The sequence below is a fragment of the Myzus persicae genome, unplaced genomic scaffold, assembly GCF_001856785.1.
Source record: "Myzus persicae strain clone G006 unplaced genomic scaffold, MPER_G0061.0, whole genome shotgun sequence".
NCBI lineage: Eukaryota > Metazoa > Arthropoda > Insecta > Hemiptera > Aphididae > Myzus > Myzus persicae.
Genome location: NW_019102547.1, coordinates 307,563 through 323,063, shown reverse-complemented (window position 1 = coordinate 323,063; position 15,501 = coordinate 307,563). Strand labels below are relative to the sequence as shown.

Below are 15,501 nucleotides of genomic sequence, written 5' to 3'. Positions count from 1 at the left end.
TTTACAATTTTTATTTTTAAATACATATTTTTTTAAAAATTATTATTAAATATGGCGTATTATTCTTGATGTATAGGTTGGACCTTTTGGAATTTTTTTTGATACCTTATCGCCATTCATGCATAAATTGTTCTTTTCAAGATAATCCTAAAAATTTAATTTATATATATATATATATATATTTTAAATGTTTCTTATTGTGGTTCAAATGTCAAATAATACTGACTTTTACTGTTTTAATTAATGGCACAACTGGATTGCCGACTGATATCTTCTTCTCAATCACATTTTTGGTATATGCAATGAATTCTTCATCTTCTTTTTGCCACTCACGTTCAAATGCTGAGTGGCGATCTATATCAGCTTGTCTATTTGCCAACAATGCAATCCTTTTATCGTTCTACTCCAAAACAACAAATTTAACATACAATTTTCATATTAATGAACGTTTTCAAAGAAGAAAAATAACATGCTTGATTTAATTTATACCATTTCTTCCAATGTAGCGCTTGATTGTGTAATTTGCCATTTACCGAAGAAAAAATGAAATAATGTTTCATTAATAAGTATTTAATTTAAGTTATGAAGAAAATTAAGTAGGTTTATTAATATAATGTAGATTAAAAAAAAATTAATGAACATTTAAACAATTAATTGTGATTCAGCAAGGCAACATTTAAGAAAATACCAGTGCAATATTTGTTTCTCATACTCACTTCCAACATAGATAAAACCTATTTATCCTGGGCTTTTGCCTAAAATCGTTTTTTTTATTTGTGAGTAACTTGAGGGTAAAATCACCAATTACATAAACTATAAAGGATAATATTGGAGCGTTTGACATTGGTTTTATATGTATTATTATTTGACTTTCAAAATAAAAAAAACTTTTTGTGAATTTAAATAATCGTTTTGAGATAATATTAAGATAAATCGATACGTCATTCCCTCAAAAATATTATTCTCTATCAATTTTGTTATGTGTGATTTTACTCAAGATTATTGAAGTAGATTAATAGAAAATAATAAAATATACTCAAGTACTTACTTGACAAAGAAATAATAGGAACAATATTTTTAAAGCTTTTGTGGACGATTATAGACGTATAGTAACATACCATATTAATTATTATTATATTATATTTAATATGAAACTGTCTATGACAAAGAAGGATATAGAAACGCAAACTCACAATGGTTAAACCAACATAATTCAATAGTGGACAGGCCAAGTGATGTAACCTCAGAATAAATTAATGATAAAATTGAAGGTTTTATCGAAATTGAGGTTTTAACTGATTAAATACTTTTTTTTTATGTAGAGCACATTTTTTTCCAAGTAACATTTTGGGCTAAATTCAAACTAATTTCACTTAAGAATACTGTAAGCCACAAGCACCGCAGTAACATGGTCAAGTCACAGAATAAATAAAATATAATTATAGGTCTATTAATGTAACCCAATAAATACTATAATCCTTTACTTTTTCACTATGAAGCATAATGACTAATTTGAAAATTATTTCTCAGTTTTAACCATATAATTATTTATTAAAACACGTGTTTCACGATTTACCAATCAAATGTTCATTCCTTGGATAATTTTTAACAAAACTATTAATATTTTTATCTCCTGAAAAATTGCATTTTCGGGGATTACAATATGACTTGACTTTTCCACCAACGATTGTTACCTATACAGGAAACGTTGTAAAGGATAGGAGTCCTTGTGGCTGCTCAGAACTAAGGTCTTACAACTGCTACAAAAACCGTCCAGCCGAAAGGAAAAAAGAAAAATCAAAGACATTTATAAATATACTCACGCACTGTTTTTCGAGCTGCTCCCGGAACCGGTTGGCATTGTCCGTTCGAGTTCGCCGGCGCAAGTCCGCAAACTCTGTCAACAACCGTTTCTCGCGTTCGCGTCTGTGCATCTCCGATCGAAGATTCTGTGCCGATCGCTCTCGTCGCCTGCAGATCTCTTCTTCCCATAGCCTGTTGCCGATCTCCACGTGTTCTATTCTCTTATTGGCAAGCTCTCTTTTTTTGCTCTCCCCTTCTTGATACCTGCAGTCAGTGCGTACCGGAAACAAAAAAACTAATGACATAGGTATAATCGGGAAAAAAAAGTACTGAAAACCATCGTATTTTGCAAAAATATTAATTTTAAACTGTGTTAATACCAGAATAAATGTTTTCTAGTTTTTAAGCACCGTTTTACACACTCGTTAAACTCGTTTTTACACTAGTTTTCATACATAAATAGATTGGTTTTTCGGGGAGTTTCCTACAATTCGTTAAAATATGTATCTACCTAAGGGTAAGAATATTTTCTTATAAATACATTGCAGACATGGTAAATTAAATTTATCATGATTGCAGGTGGTCATTGATGATATACTATGGTTTATGCTGTTTACTGTTTACACTTGCAGCGCATGCTGCTAGGGCATTTTCTGACCGTTTTTCCTGCGCTTCTACGGCGTCCAGCACGTCAGACTCTGCCCACCCGGTTTGCTTCGACGGCCAGGCCGCCGATCTCGCCCGCATCTCCTCCAGTGCCAGTTGCTTGACCTCCACTAGCTGTCCAAACAAAATGAATTCGAACTATATTCATTATTGAATAGTAATTATTGTTCACTTAGCTTGTACACAGCAGTTACTCAGCACAAAGTAAGACATATTATTTGAAGCCTAGACAGTTACGCCATAGCCCTAATATGTCACATTGGAGCTTGTTATTTTGTTTATATAATTAGGGTATAAGAGGATTTAATATGTATATATTATTTAGGACGGCAGAAGCCTAGTATATACTGCATTTTTCCTGAACAGTCTTACATAATATACGCAGATCATTCTGCATTCTTTCATATTTCATTCAAAAAAACGTTTTGTACAAACGAGTTGTAATGTGATCAGTTTTGTTCTTCTGAGTGGTATGGTCTAATCTGATGTAGCCGATTAAAAAAAAAAAACAACCACTCACGAAATGCTAATTGTTATTCACAAATCTATAATGTGAATTTGTGCGTTATTACGCTATTAAAAATCTGATGAAGCCCGAAGGCATTACTTCTATTTCTTTTAGTCTCCGTGCTCTGGCTAATGTCTTCTTCGTCTCCGCCATGATGGTAGTGACCATATCCTCTTCCCATTCCTCTGACTCACGCACGTCGTCTTCGCTGGCTATCATAATGTGGTTGTCTTCTATATCCTTTTGCAGTTTTTCCTTCGCTGACCGAGCCTACATAATATGTTGTCCGCACACCGGAAAAAACATAGTTATAAAAAACTATTCATAGGTATAGGATAGTAAGAATAGTCAAAATATCGCACTATTATATCTCTTACCTCGGCAGCGGCCTTTTTTTGAGCTTCCTCGATTTCTTCGGCTATTTTCCGTAATTCCAACTTACCCGACTCAAGCAACGCATTTTGTTCATCGCTCCTGCTATCTCTACGTTCTTTTAGTCTGTAATTGATTTACATGTATTAATAATTTTATGACGAAACTCTCAGTCAATAGCCCATAAATTTACATAACTCTTTTAACAACATTTCAGCTTTAGATCTTTTTAGCTCGTGATTTTTTTGTTTTTCGTCCTCTCTGTGTTTTTTGTACCGTTCCACTTCCTTGTTTTGTTCTTGAGCCGTCTCGAGGTCCTTTTGCATCTTCTTCTCCCTCTCAGCTTCGTTAAACTTGAGTTGTATTGCCCTCTCTTTGAACACCTGAAAATCGAATTGGTCGCCAGCACACAAGACAATTAAATCTTTGCTAAGTTTGGTTTTAATAATATTATAGCAATCATAATAATAACTTCGGAATGCTGCAGGGCTCTATAAAACGTTTTCGTCGAGTCTCTCTCTTCGAATTTCAGTTTGCACGCTTTCTCGATGATCCTATTCCTGGCCTCTAGTGCCTCGCGCTTCATCTCCTCGTCTCTCTGCTGCCGTTTGGTTTCCAGCTCGGAGAGCGCCTTCCGTTTTTGTTCCAAAAGTTTTTTGGTCTTGTTCTGCGTACACACGCGTTAACGCCCTTTTAGATTCAGACATATACCTTTATTGCAGGTAATGTGTACTCAGCTTAACAGTTAGGTACACGTATTATTTAAATATTAAAACCCAGACTCACTAACCAGTTCTGTGTTGTCCCAACCGTCCACCATCTTTTTGGACGTTTCTCGCCTCATCTCTTTCAGTCGTTTGCTGGCCTCCACCGCTTCCTCTTCGTCCATTTTTTTCGTTAAAATTTTTCCCAGTCTTTTCCATTCTTTGTTTGATATTAAAAGCGCACGATTTCTAGGATGTCGGTGCCCGACGTAAACTATTTCCATATTTAGATTTTTGTGAATAATTAAGTGTTGGCTTGGTAGGATTTGTGTTAAGAAAGTCTGTTGCCAATAGCAGCTAGTATAGCATTGCATGTTTAAAAAGAAACCATTGATTCCTTACACCTTTGGTCGCCATTGACAACATACAAAATATGTTTAAAAAAATCTGTTGTAGTCAAATGAAAACCGAGTTGAACCCTATATATATTCCACACATAGGCGTGCGCAGACCTGCATTTCGGGGGATGCCTACAATATTTTTGGGGCCTCTCTTAATAAGACATGTAGGTGCAAATATTAATCAGAAGTATATAATTATTATTAGTACCAAGTTATATAATATTTCCTTGAATCTAATATATATTATTATCTTATTTGAAGTTTATTATGATGTGGAAATTGTTTTATCATATTTTCTGTTATAATATAATATATAATATATATAGTATAGTATTATAGTGTATTATATTATGCAAATAATTCGTATAACAGTATAATATACGTATAAATAATAGTAAATATTATTATTTTAATAAGTTATAAACGTGTAGTGTAGTAATTTCTAATGAGGAAATTATTAGTACTATCTCAATACTTTAATTGTTTAACACATTAACATCTTAGGTTTGTTCTTAATATAGTTTCTAAGTAGAAAGTATTATGAAATATTAAAATATTAAATTTGTGAGATTTAAAAAAACTTGAAAATTAGAGAATATTTTTATACAAATTTGTCGTATTGTATTTTTTTTTTCGGAAACATGATTTATTTTTGCCACATATTAAAAAAAAATACATTGTATTTTAGTAGGCATCAGGTACATCATTTAAAATATGGCCTATATGCTCTGGAACTTAAAATATAATAAAATATAAAAAAAATAAATATAATAGTTGATACTAAAAGCTTTTAAATAAATAAAAAAAAAATTATAAATATAATTACACGATTTTGAGGGGTGCCCAGGCACACATCTATGAATTTCCACACCAGACTTGAATGCAAAGTTCAAGTTCTTAAATATTTCCAAGATTTTATTTTGGTCGGTTAATAAACTATAGTCCAACAAAACGAGCTCAACATTTTTTACAAAGAAAAATTTTGCTAACTAAAGTGTGCTGTTGGTGTGTATAGTTGGCAACACAATAGTAATAAAATCCAACAATGTTCAACAAATTTGTTTGATAAATTTTTTGTGTGTGTTGCTAACTTTATGAGAGTGATTTATTATGTATCCTAACCAAACTTAAATAATAATATATTAATAAATTGTTTTAAATTAATAGTAGCGCAGTTAATAATTAATATATATTTTCATAATAACACGTTATTAAATAAACACATAAAAATTAGATTATTTTCTAATTTTTATACATCCTTCAATTGTCATTTCTTGACCATTGTAAATATTTGTTTATATATTGTTGTGAAACAATAGAACTCCAAATTATAGCATATACCTTTCATTAAAATTAATTTTTAACAATATTTTAATATTAGTGAATAATGTACGTAAGATAAGAACACCTTTGAAACTATAAAAATAAAATAAAAAAGTAACGAGCAGACAACATACAAACATAATTAATAAAATATAATTTCAAATATTATAAGGAGTATTTATCCTTTTTCAATAAATAGATCACTTACCAATACTTAAGATATCAAGTTACAAAGACTTATTAATCGTAATTCTTGAATATCTAATATTGATTGCCAGGCAATGCATTTTATTAGACTTGGTGGCAGGTTGATTATGACAAACAGTATATGATGTATAACTGAATAGATAAACTTTTAAACGGATTAAATGATAATCATCTATTATAATATGTAATTAACACTCAAAATATAAAATAAAAAATCAATTTTTTTATAATTTCTATGTATTTTGTAATTTTAAATTATTAATACTAACATATGAGAATCAATTAATTGAACAATAAATAGTTTAGATTGATCACATGTGGTTAGGATACAAAATAGAACATGTGATTTAAAAACTAAAAACTACAATTTAATACTATTTGTTGTATAATAAATATTAAATTATTTTAAATAGGTAGTTTAGTTGCAAGCATAACAAATAAGTGGCATTTGACAAAATTAAATCCATAAATGTGGTTATATTGAAAGAATAAAACAACATTAACAATTAATATGTGGAATAATCATGCGAGCAAATCTAGGAATACTAAATGAAGCAGAATGTACATCTGGTGAGTAATGCTTGAGTTTGTGTTCATTCAGTTCTTCTAGTGTGAAACTATATGCTGGTACTTTGAAATTCACTAGCTGAAATAACATGAGAAATAAATAATGATTAAATCAATAAATAATAGTATATCAAATTGTATGGGAAATCTTTTCTAACCTCATTGTCTGTAGCTAAAATGAAGCTGATGTTTCCAGTAGGATAAGATGGGATAGATATAGTGCCTAGAGTAACCTTTTTAAAGTTTGCTGAACAGTCTTTAGATAATCTGATCATTGTGTCCTGATCTTCTTTAATCCAAATTGATCCAACTTGGGAACATATGATACCACCAGGTTTTAAAGATCTTTTCAATGATTCAATATACGTTTTCTGAAATAATGACTCATTTGGACCTTAAAAAATATTAATTTGAATTGCACCATAATATAACTTATAACATTTTTACCCAATAAAAAGTCAAAGTACTTACCAACGGGGTCTGAAGAATCTGTAATGATTACGTCAAATCGTTGGGCATTGTTTTTCATAAACTCAAACCCGTCCTCAATATGTAGTGTAACCTTGTCATGTTTAAATCCACAAGCCATAAATGGTAAATATTGTTCTGAAAGTTTCACTACTCGTTCATCAATTTCAACAACATCAACGCTAAGAACTTTTGGATGTTTAACAGCTTCACGTGCAACACCACCATCACCACCACCCACCACCAAAACTCTTTCTGGGTTAGGATGGCTACAGAGTGGCAAGAAACTTATCATCTCTTGGTATGAAAACTCATCAAATTCTGTACACTGGATTATGTTATCCAAAATTAAAGCTTTTCCAAATGACTTGCTTTTAACAAAATAAAAGGAGCCACAGTGATCAATAGTTTTGTATTGTAATAACCACGTAGATACTTACGTTTGCAATATCATGATATCTTGATAAGGGGATTTTTCTTTGTGAAGCACTTCTTCTACTTGTAATGAAAGACCAGCACCTGGCCATGTATCGGACTCAGTGAACCAACCTTGTTGTAAGTGATCCATTGTACTTAGCTTAAATCTTGATCATAAGTCTAACATAAAATGTTCCATGAAAATTAAATGGATTCTACTATAAGTCCAACAAAAAAGTCCAAGAATAAAGGTCTGGTAAAAATTCAATATTTATACATATATATAATAATATCACAATAGACACACAAGTGTTATTATTTTTTAAATTAACACTTGTACAAATTAACATTTAACTTGTATTTTACATTTTTTTTAAATACCCTTATACATAAACAAGCAAATTTTATCATATAAAAGAATCTTTAAAAAATAATACGAATGTATAATATATGATTACGTATCGTTTATCAACTAAAAACAATTTGGTATCCATAGACCTTTATTCCATTAAACTTCTTTTGTTTGGACTTTTTTACCGGTCTTTTTTTCTCGTTTTATTGATAAGTTATGAACATATTACTTTAGCAAATAGTAAAAAAAATTAAATAGTTAATAAATGATAATTACTCAATTTATCAGTATTGTTTATATTTTTATTCTTTAAACTGTATTCTAAATTTTCAATAAGAGAATTAATTCTAAAATTTCTTCGACCGTGTTTTCTGATCCGTGGTTATGATCGGCAAGTGGATTACGAATTACGATAGCGAATTGATCTCAATGTCAAGAGTCAACAAGTCCGATTATCGTGCAAATACAATATTATACATTTTAAACCGTGAATTTCATGAACACCCATAACTGATGAACCGAACTATTATATTTTAATTTTTAAAACATTCACAATGTTCGATTGTTTAATTAACATGTGTTTTTTTTAAAATTGTTTATCGTACTGATAACGGTTACGCAGCGTTAATCTCGGAGTCGTCATCCGTATTGTATTCATCACGATTCACGGCGCTAAAGAAGGATCGTAGAACCTTAGATAATATATTTTATTATGCAATATTGCAATACCTATTATATTAATATAATAATTAATAAGTAATAACTATTAATAAGATCTATAGATTTATCAAGAATCAGCGTTCGGAACGTTCACTAAAAAAATGAATTCGTTAATCGTTGCACTATCTGGTTTTATGTGATATAACTTTTTTTAATTGAATTGAATTTGTTTTAAACTGACTTTTTGACTGATATATAATATTATAATTGATAGCACTCAGTATTTTTTGTATGATTCTTTTTTAAATTGAAATAAATTTGTTTTAACTATGATTTTTTGACTGGTATTTCGAATGATATGTATGACTATATCGCAGAATGTTTTTTTTATACTTTTTTGTGTAATTTATTTTAAAAATGCCATGCACACAACTCAACTCTGTCACAAAAATGAAAAAAAACCATGCACACAATTCGACCCAAATGGCAAATAGTGAATAATGATTTTTGTACTCGATTTGGAAACACCGAATCTATGGTACTGCGATAAATCTTTTAATTATTATAGAGTATAGAGTTATAGACCAAGAACTAACAATAAATATAATTATATACGTATAAGTGTCTACTTACTGTAAACGTAAAATGAATCAACCTAACTACTAATTATTTACACAATTACACCACGTAACTTTGATTAATGACTGACCAGTGGTGTTTTCATAAAAAAATGTATAGGGTATACGCTGATTGATGAATTTAAGACGAACGATGCAAATATGCAATGAATTTCAAAATTGTATAAGTGCACAACTGCTATTTAAATTCCACCTTCAAAATGCCGCTAGGTTTGATCGTCAACAATTATTTTACGAATCTCTTATTCAATACTTTCATAAATTTGAACATTTTACAAAAACACAATTTTTATTACCCAGTTTTGCCAGTTGTTCACATTTGTATTTATTTACCTAACTATTAACAATTATTTTACAGGTCAGATTTAACATTTTATAACATTTAACTTGTTTAAATAATTTAAAACAAAACACCTCAAAGACCAACCAATAATGAATGACAATCGATGTTGAATAGACGTACTGGTACTTGTAGCACGTGAAATATATATGAATATACGTTCACATACCTTAATTTTTTAACATAAAATAAACTTATCTTTTCGTATATTTTATATGTATCACACAAATATTTACTATATAAGCGTATACAAAAAATGCTCTTGGTACAATTACAAACGTTGATTATACGGACTGTGTTCGCTGCGCGCTGAGTAGTTTGTTGTTTTTCTTATAGTCCTGCAGCGATAACATATATTTTACAAAATTACATGAGTGATGAGTTTATTTATGAATATTTATTTGATTTTATGAAATATATGATTTACCTCAATGGCTTTTATGAGTGGTATGACAGATATCCCAGCTTTTTTATATTTGGCTATCATATTTTTAGTATAGGTCATAAACTCCTCGTCTTGTTGTTGCCATAGTTTTAAGTATGCGTTATATTCATCAAGATCTACCTGTTCGTTGGCTTTAGTAGCCGCCCTATTGTTATCCTATACAAATAAAATAACATTAAATAATTAATTCAAATTTCTGATGTCACGTTTTTACACGCTGTAAGTTTAGATTCTCTCGAAAACTCTTCATTTCTCTGGTCTTTGCCTGTTTACGTAATTCTTCAAGTGAGCGTAACATTTCAGTCTCTCTTAGGCGCCTTTCCAGTTCCCACTGATGACTCAGTGTCAAACGTTCCTTTTCCTTTCTATTTTCTTCATCTAAGATCTTCTTACTGTCCTCGAAATCTTCTTCTCTCTTTTTCATCAAATCCTTTTTTTTAAGTTCTTCTCTTTGATACCTAAACAATAATTTATTTGGCTGGTTGAAAAAAAATAGTTGAACAAATCTTAACGAACATACGAACTTCCTCTCTTTTTCTTCGACTGCGTTCTGGGATGCAACCTCTTCTTTATCCTGATATGTGTTTGAAGTTTCAACCATTTTTTCTAATAATTTTTGTTTTTCTTTTAATATCTACAAACAAACTTTTAATTATAAATAAAACCTGTAATATGTTTGTTGTATGTGATTGTATTTGATGTATACTATACAACCTATTCGCAGGGCCGTATTTATAAATTATATGCCCCGGAGCACTTTTAAAATCCCACCCCTCTTTTTGGTGTCTATGTGTGAAAAATAAAAATTATGAAGCTTTTATAAAAAAAATGCCAACGGCACGTAGTGTTCCCAAGCGGTCACCCATCCAAGTACTAACTACGCCCGACGTTGCTTAACTTCAGTGATCGGACGAGAACTGGTGTATTCATCGTGGTATGGTCGTTGGCGATCTTCAGAGATAAAATGATAATATTTAAACTAAATAATAACTTGTAATTTAAATAAATTAAAAATTCACTTGTTACTTCTCGTTTTCCAGATTTTTATTATTGGAAATATGTTTTTAAATGAATTAAGATCGACGACGGTGCAAAACAAAAAAATCGCATAAATCTTTATTCTGGAAATAGTATTATCCTTTCGAAGTCAGCGATTTTTTGTTTTCGATTGATTATAGGTAAGTACTTACTACTTAGTATTATTTTTAATGAAATAGAACGGACAGAATTATACTGGGCGAGAAATTATTTTGAGTAGAAATGTCTATCAAACTATTTTATATTATAATGAACTTCGAATTTCTTTTGTTTATATTTTTCACGTTATTTCGTGTGCCGCTTCATATAAAGTATATAATATATTAATATCTAGCCAAGTAAATAAATTATTGAAACAAAATATTTGTAGTTTAATTCAATTTGCTTAGCATTTATTTATGACATTGCATCTTTATAGTGCTTATATTAGATTTCGAATTAATTGGACATGATGTGCAAGTTTTATCTCAACAGAAGAATTAAAAAATATTTTTTTTTTGTTTCATTGAATTCTTACAGAGTTAAACAATCGATTTGAAAATATGTTTGAAATATCTGATAATTTTGGATTTTTATGGACTATAAACAAAAATGTGCAGCTGACTAATCTTTTAAAGTTTTAAGTATGAAACCGATCTAAATTCTTTCGATTTTATCTCTGAAATAAATGTTTTTTAAGTCTCAAGCATTTTCTCTTTTGCCTGACTTAAGAGCCACTACACCATTAGCCTTACTCCAATTTTATTAATTACAACATATTCTTAAAGTGCTGAATATCCAAATGTGGGAATGAGTATACGTATATTTTGGACTTTGCCAATAACTGTGGCGATGCGTGAAAGATCATTTAGAAAGCTCATAAAAAACTATTTGAGGTCGACAATGTGACAAGATTGAATATGTGATATAATATTATGATATCTGTTGCATCCCTTGAACATACATTGGTAAGTACATTAAAAATATACGAACTCATTCAAGATTGTTCGGAAAAAAAGATAGAAAAATTGCTATTTAAATGTTACAATAAGTAAACGGTATATGTACTTATTTACTTGTATAACTATAAATATTATTAAGTTATATACTTATAAAATGTACGTTATCATTTTAAATAGTTATTAATTTTGAATTAAATGAACAAACGCTTATATAATGAAAAGGAAAAAATTATGAATTAGCGTATGTGTTATTATATAAATATAGTTATGTATTCTCGTTGTTATCAAGACCAATTTGGCCCTGCATATTATATTTCAGCATTTTCATGTCATATAAGTATATAACCACAAATGTTTGTTTCATACGTATTTAAATTTAAATTTAAAATTGTTTAACACTATTAATTGTTTGCTATTTTGGATAAGCACTGATGTAAATAAATCAATAAATGTAAATTCTATGTTCCATTAAACTTTTTAAATTACTACTGTCTACTATGCTGACATCTAATACTAAACATATAGTAAGTTGGTAGGTAGGTATGAAGTAGTATGATTATCACAAGTAAAGAAACCGATATTTAGTAGGTATGTTGCGTTATAACTTAAAAATACACTTTGATTTACCTAATCAATTTGTACATAACATAACATAATTAAATGATACACGTACAATGTACAACACACAGGTTAGGTTAGTTGGATACGTTTGTCGTTTGTGTTATTATTCATATTAGTAATCCACTTCAACGAAAATACATACTTATACATTTATATTAATTATTTTATAATATAAGGTAGTACTTACTTCTATGTCTTTAAGTTTTCTTGTTCTAGCTATTTTCTTCTTTGCCTCAGCCATTATTGATACTACTACATTTTCCTCTTGATCTTCTAATTTACGAAGCTTAACGTTTTCAGCCACGATTTTTCTATTTTCATTCAAATGATTTATTAAATTTTCTCTTGTTGCTAGAGCCTTAAACACATAATGTAAGTATGTTGGTATAATATTTATGATATAACAAATTAACAGAATCTATGTAACTTTAGCTTTTTTGTTCTCTTTATCTTCCGCAATTTCATTTGCGATTCTTTGTAATTCAGCTTTACCCTCTTCTCTTAATTTAATATCATCTTCCCGCTTTACATCCTCTCGTTCTTTCAATCTTGTAACACCATAATAATTACTTATATAATATAAATGTAAAAAAGATGATAGGTAGTATTATAATTATAAATTATAATAATTAGCAGTTGTGTAAATATTTTATAAGTTTAAAAAAAAATACTGCTTGTCAACTAATTATCATACGATGATTATTATTTTAATATCGGTGGTTATAAATATATAAAGTATTGTTTCAACTAATACAAAGTAAATTATTTTCAAATATTTTATCTCACTCTTTTAGAAAGACAGCAGCATTAGCTTTTTTCGTTTCAGCTTGTTTTAATTTCTGTTCCCATCGATCTGTCTTATATCGTTCAGCATCTAAATTTTGTTCTATCTTTAACAAACGATCTGCTTCGAGTTCCTTTGCTCTCTCCGCCTCATTGAATTTCATTTGTATGGATCTCTCTCTGAGCACCTATAATAATGAGACCCGACCATCATACGTCATAACATATACACATCTGGTGAATAATATCACGTGAATAATCAATACTAGGGTAACGTAAGTTGAAAAACCTGAGACAAAATATAAAACAATACTTTTGATAGTATAGCAATAATAAGTAATCATCATATCTTTAATCGTGGTAATCACCAATAACAAATATGTGGGTACCCATATTATGGACGTATAATGATACCTGTAGCCTATGGCCCTATAGGCTATAATATACGTATACCGTTCCACAAATACTAAGCGTATATAGGATATAGGTAGCTTATATGTGTTATATAAAGATTTATATGTAGTATTAATGACTTATGTATTGTATAGGTATATAGTAAAATATAAATACACCATAGCATAAAATGAATATTGAATAATATGGGTTCATCTATTACAATTATACTCACGCCTATTTATCACTTAATTAGTACCTACACATTATACTATAGTGCAGTTAATACAGCTAATCTACAATAATGTGCTCCATACTTCCATCTTGTGCATTGCTCTGGTCAGCGCTTTTGTTGAATCTCTATCCGACCATTTCTTCAACCGTGCCTTTTCTACAATAGCATTTCTGCGTTCCAAAATCTCGAGTTTCATGATTTCGTCTCTTTTTTGTTGTCTAGCTTCATTACTTGCTAATAATTGTTTTCTGTTTTCTAGTTCTTTCTTTCGCTTGTTCTAAGAATAAAATAAGCTAATAAATTATAGTTTTTTTATCATAATTTACCAAGTTTGTATATTATATATTTATACATATATATGTTTATCTGTTACTTATACAGTTGTACTTTATACGGTAACCACAACCTACAATATACCTACCCATTCAATTTTATGTTAAACTCAATTATGTCATTGTGACTTTATTATTAACTGCAGGCTAACACCTATATAGGTACAATGATATTATTTTATAAATATTTTTTTAAAGAAAAAATGTATGAATAAGTCTGTCCAACAAAATATAAGCAGTGAAGCATGTATACTATATAGTCCATATAGAAGCATATAAATATGGCTGCCAACAAACTTAATTTCTAACAAATAACAATCATATGATTTATTCAATTTAGTTGTACAGAATTTCATAATTTATTCATTATTCATATAGGTAGGTACCAATACAGTGGTGTCCCATGATTCGGATATTGCTTTGGATGTAGCATGCCGTTCGTCTTTTAACCGCTTTATCATTTCAATTGCAGCTCTATCGTCATCCTTTTTTGTCAAAATCTTTTTAAGTCGGGTCCATTCATTTTTTGGGATTAAAAGAGCATGTGTTTTTTGATTATTTTCTACCACATTTATAGCATGCATTTTATTTTCTATCGACCAACAAAAATATATATGATTTTAGCCGATTATTTTAATAGTACCCAATTTATTTTTTATGAACTGTAAAAACAAAGTTTGTTTCCAACGCCAACGGAGAATTACATAGTTTCTTAAGTATAGCAGGCGACCGCCGTGTACGACCACACAAAGCGGATAATAGGATTTTACGTAATAAACGTAAATTAATAATCATAGTTCAATTTTTATTTTTTATTAATTATTAATTACTAGAATAAGGTCTTCTTCGGAGCTTATAAATTATCAAAAATTCATTATATCGTCTACCCTTCAGCGTCCCTTTGTACTGTCGATTGTCCCAACAGTTTATCATTAATTAACCATTATTTACCATTTAATATTTCAACTAAAGATGATGAGGCCCCGGCTCATAATGCAAATAATGTTCGCAACTACATCAATGAACATTTTCCAAATCGATGGATACATGGATCAGTTCGGTTACCGCCAGTCACCTGATTTAACACCATAGGGTTATTTCCTCTAGGCAGGGCCGGATTTAGAACAAGTGCCGCCTTAGGCCCTTTGAAATATTCCACCCCTACCCCAAGAAAAAAAATTTAGAACTTTACTCTCTTTATATTCTTTATCTTTGGCTTGCTTTTTATACTCTGAACCACTAAAACGTTTACGACTGTCATTCATAGAGGTCGTGTGCGATGTGGAT

At 29.8% G+C, this 15,501-nt stretch overlaps 3 protein-coding genes across 4 annotated transcripts; all 3 read right to left on the bottom strand.

Annotated features, from left to right (window-relative positions):
- Positions 1-12: 12 nt before the first annotated feature.
- LOC111032500 (trichohyalin-like) lies at positions 13-4,417 on the bottom strand. Of its 2 annotated transcripts, none has more exons than XM_022312871.1 (9): positions 4,140-4,417; positions 3,822-4,016; positions 3,548-3,732; positions 3,355-3,475; positions 3,077-3,247; positions 2,462-2,583; positions 1,824-2,067; positions 227-400; positions 13-147 (listed from the first exon to the last, which is right to left on the bottom strand). In XM_022312871.1, the coding sequence occupies exons 1-9, from the start codon at positions 4,335-4,337 to the stop codon at positions 46-48; spliced, it is 1,512 nt and encodes a 503-aa protein (XP_022168563.1). In that variant the 5' UTR covers positions 4,338-4,417; the 3' UTR covers positions 13-45. The 2 variants fall into 2 exon arrangements, with proteins under 2 accessions (XP_022168563.1, XP_022168564.1); XM_022312872.1 differs by having other exon boundaries at positions 3,822-4,039; positions 4,140-4,225.
- Positions 4,418-6,187: 1,770 nt separating this feature from the next.
- Positions 6,188-8,396, bottom strand: LOC111032515 (spermidine synthase-like). The gene is made up of 5 exons (XM_022312888.1): positions 8,065-8,396; positions 7,460-7,616; positions 7,023-7,390; positions 6,710-6,945; positions 6,188-6,630 (listed from the first exon to the last, which is right to left on the bottom strand). Exons 2-5 carry the CDS (start codon positions 7,585-7,587, stop codon positions 6,484-6,486), a joined length of 879 nt encoding a protein of 292 aa, XP_022168580.1. The 5' UTR covers positions 7,588-7,616; positions 8,065-8,396; the 3' UTR covers positions 6,188-6,483.
- Positions 8,397-9,625: 1,229 nt separating this feature from the next.
- LOC111032514 (trichohyalin) lies at positions 9,626-14,798 on the bottom strand. The gene is made up of 9 exons (XM_022312887.1): positions 14,601-14,798; positions 13,965-14,159; positions 13,258-13,442; positions 12,899-13,019; positions 12,659-12,829; positions 10,396-10,505; positions 10,086-10,329; positions 9,854-10,027; positions 9,626-9,764 (listed from the first exon to the last, which is right to left on the bottom strand). The coding sequence occupies exons 1-9, from the start codon at positions 14,796-14,798 to the stop codon at positions 9,711-9,713; spliced, it is 1,452 nt and encodes a 483-aa protein (XP_022168579.1). The 3' UTR covers positions 9,626-9,710.
- Between the last annotated feature and the right edge of the window lie 703 nt (positions 14,799-15,501).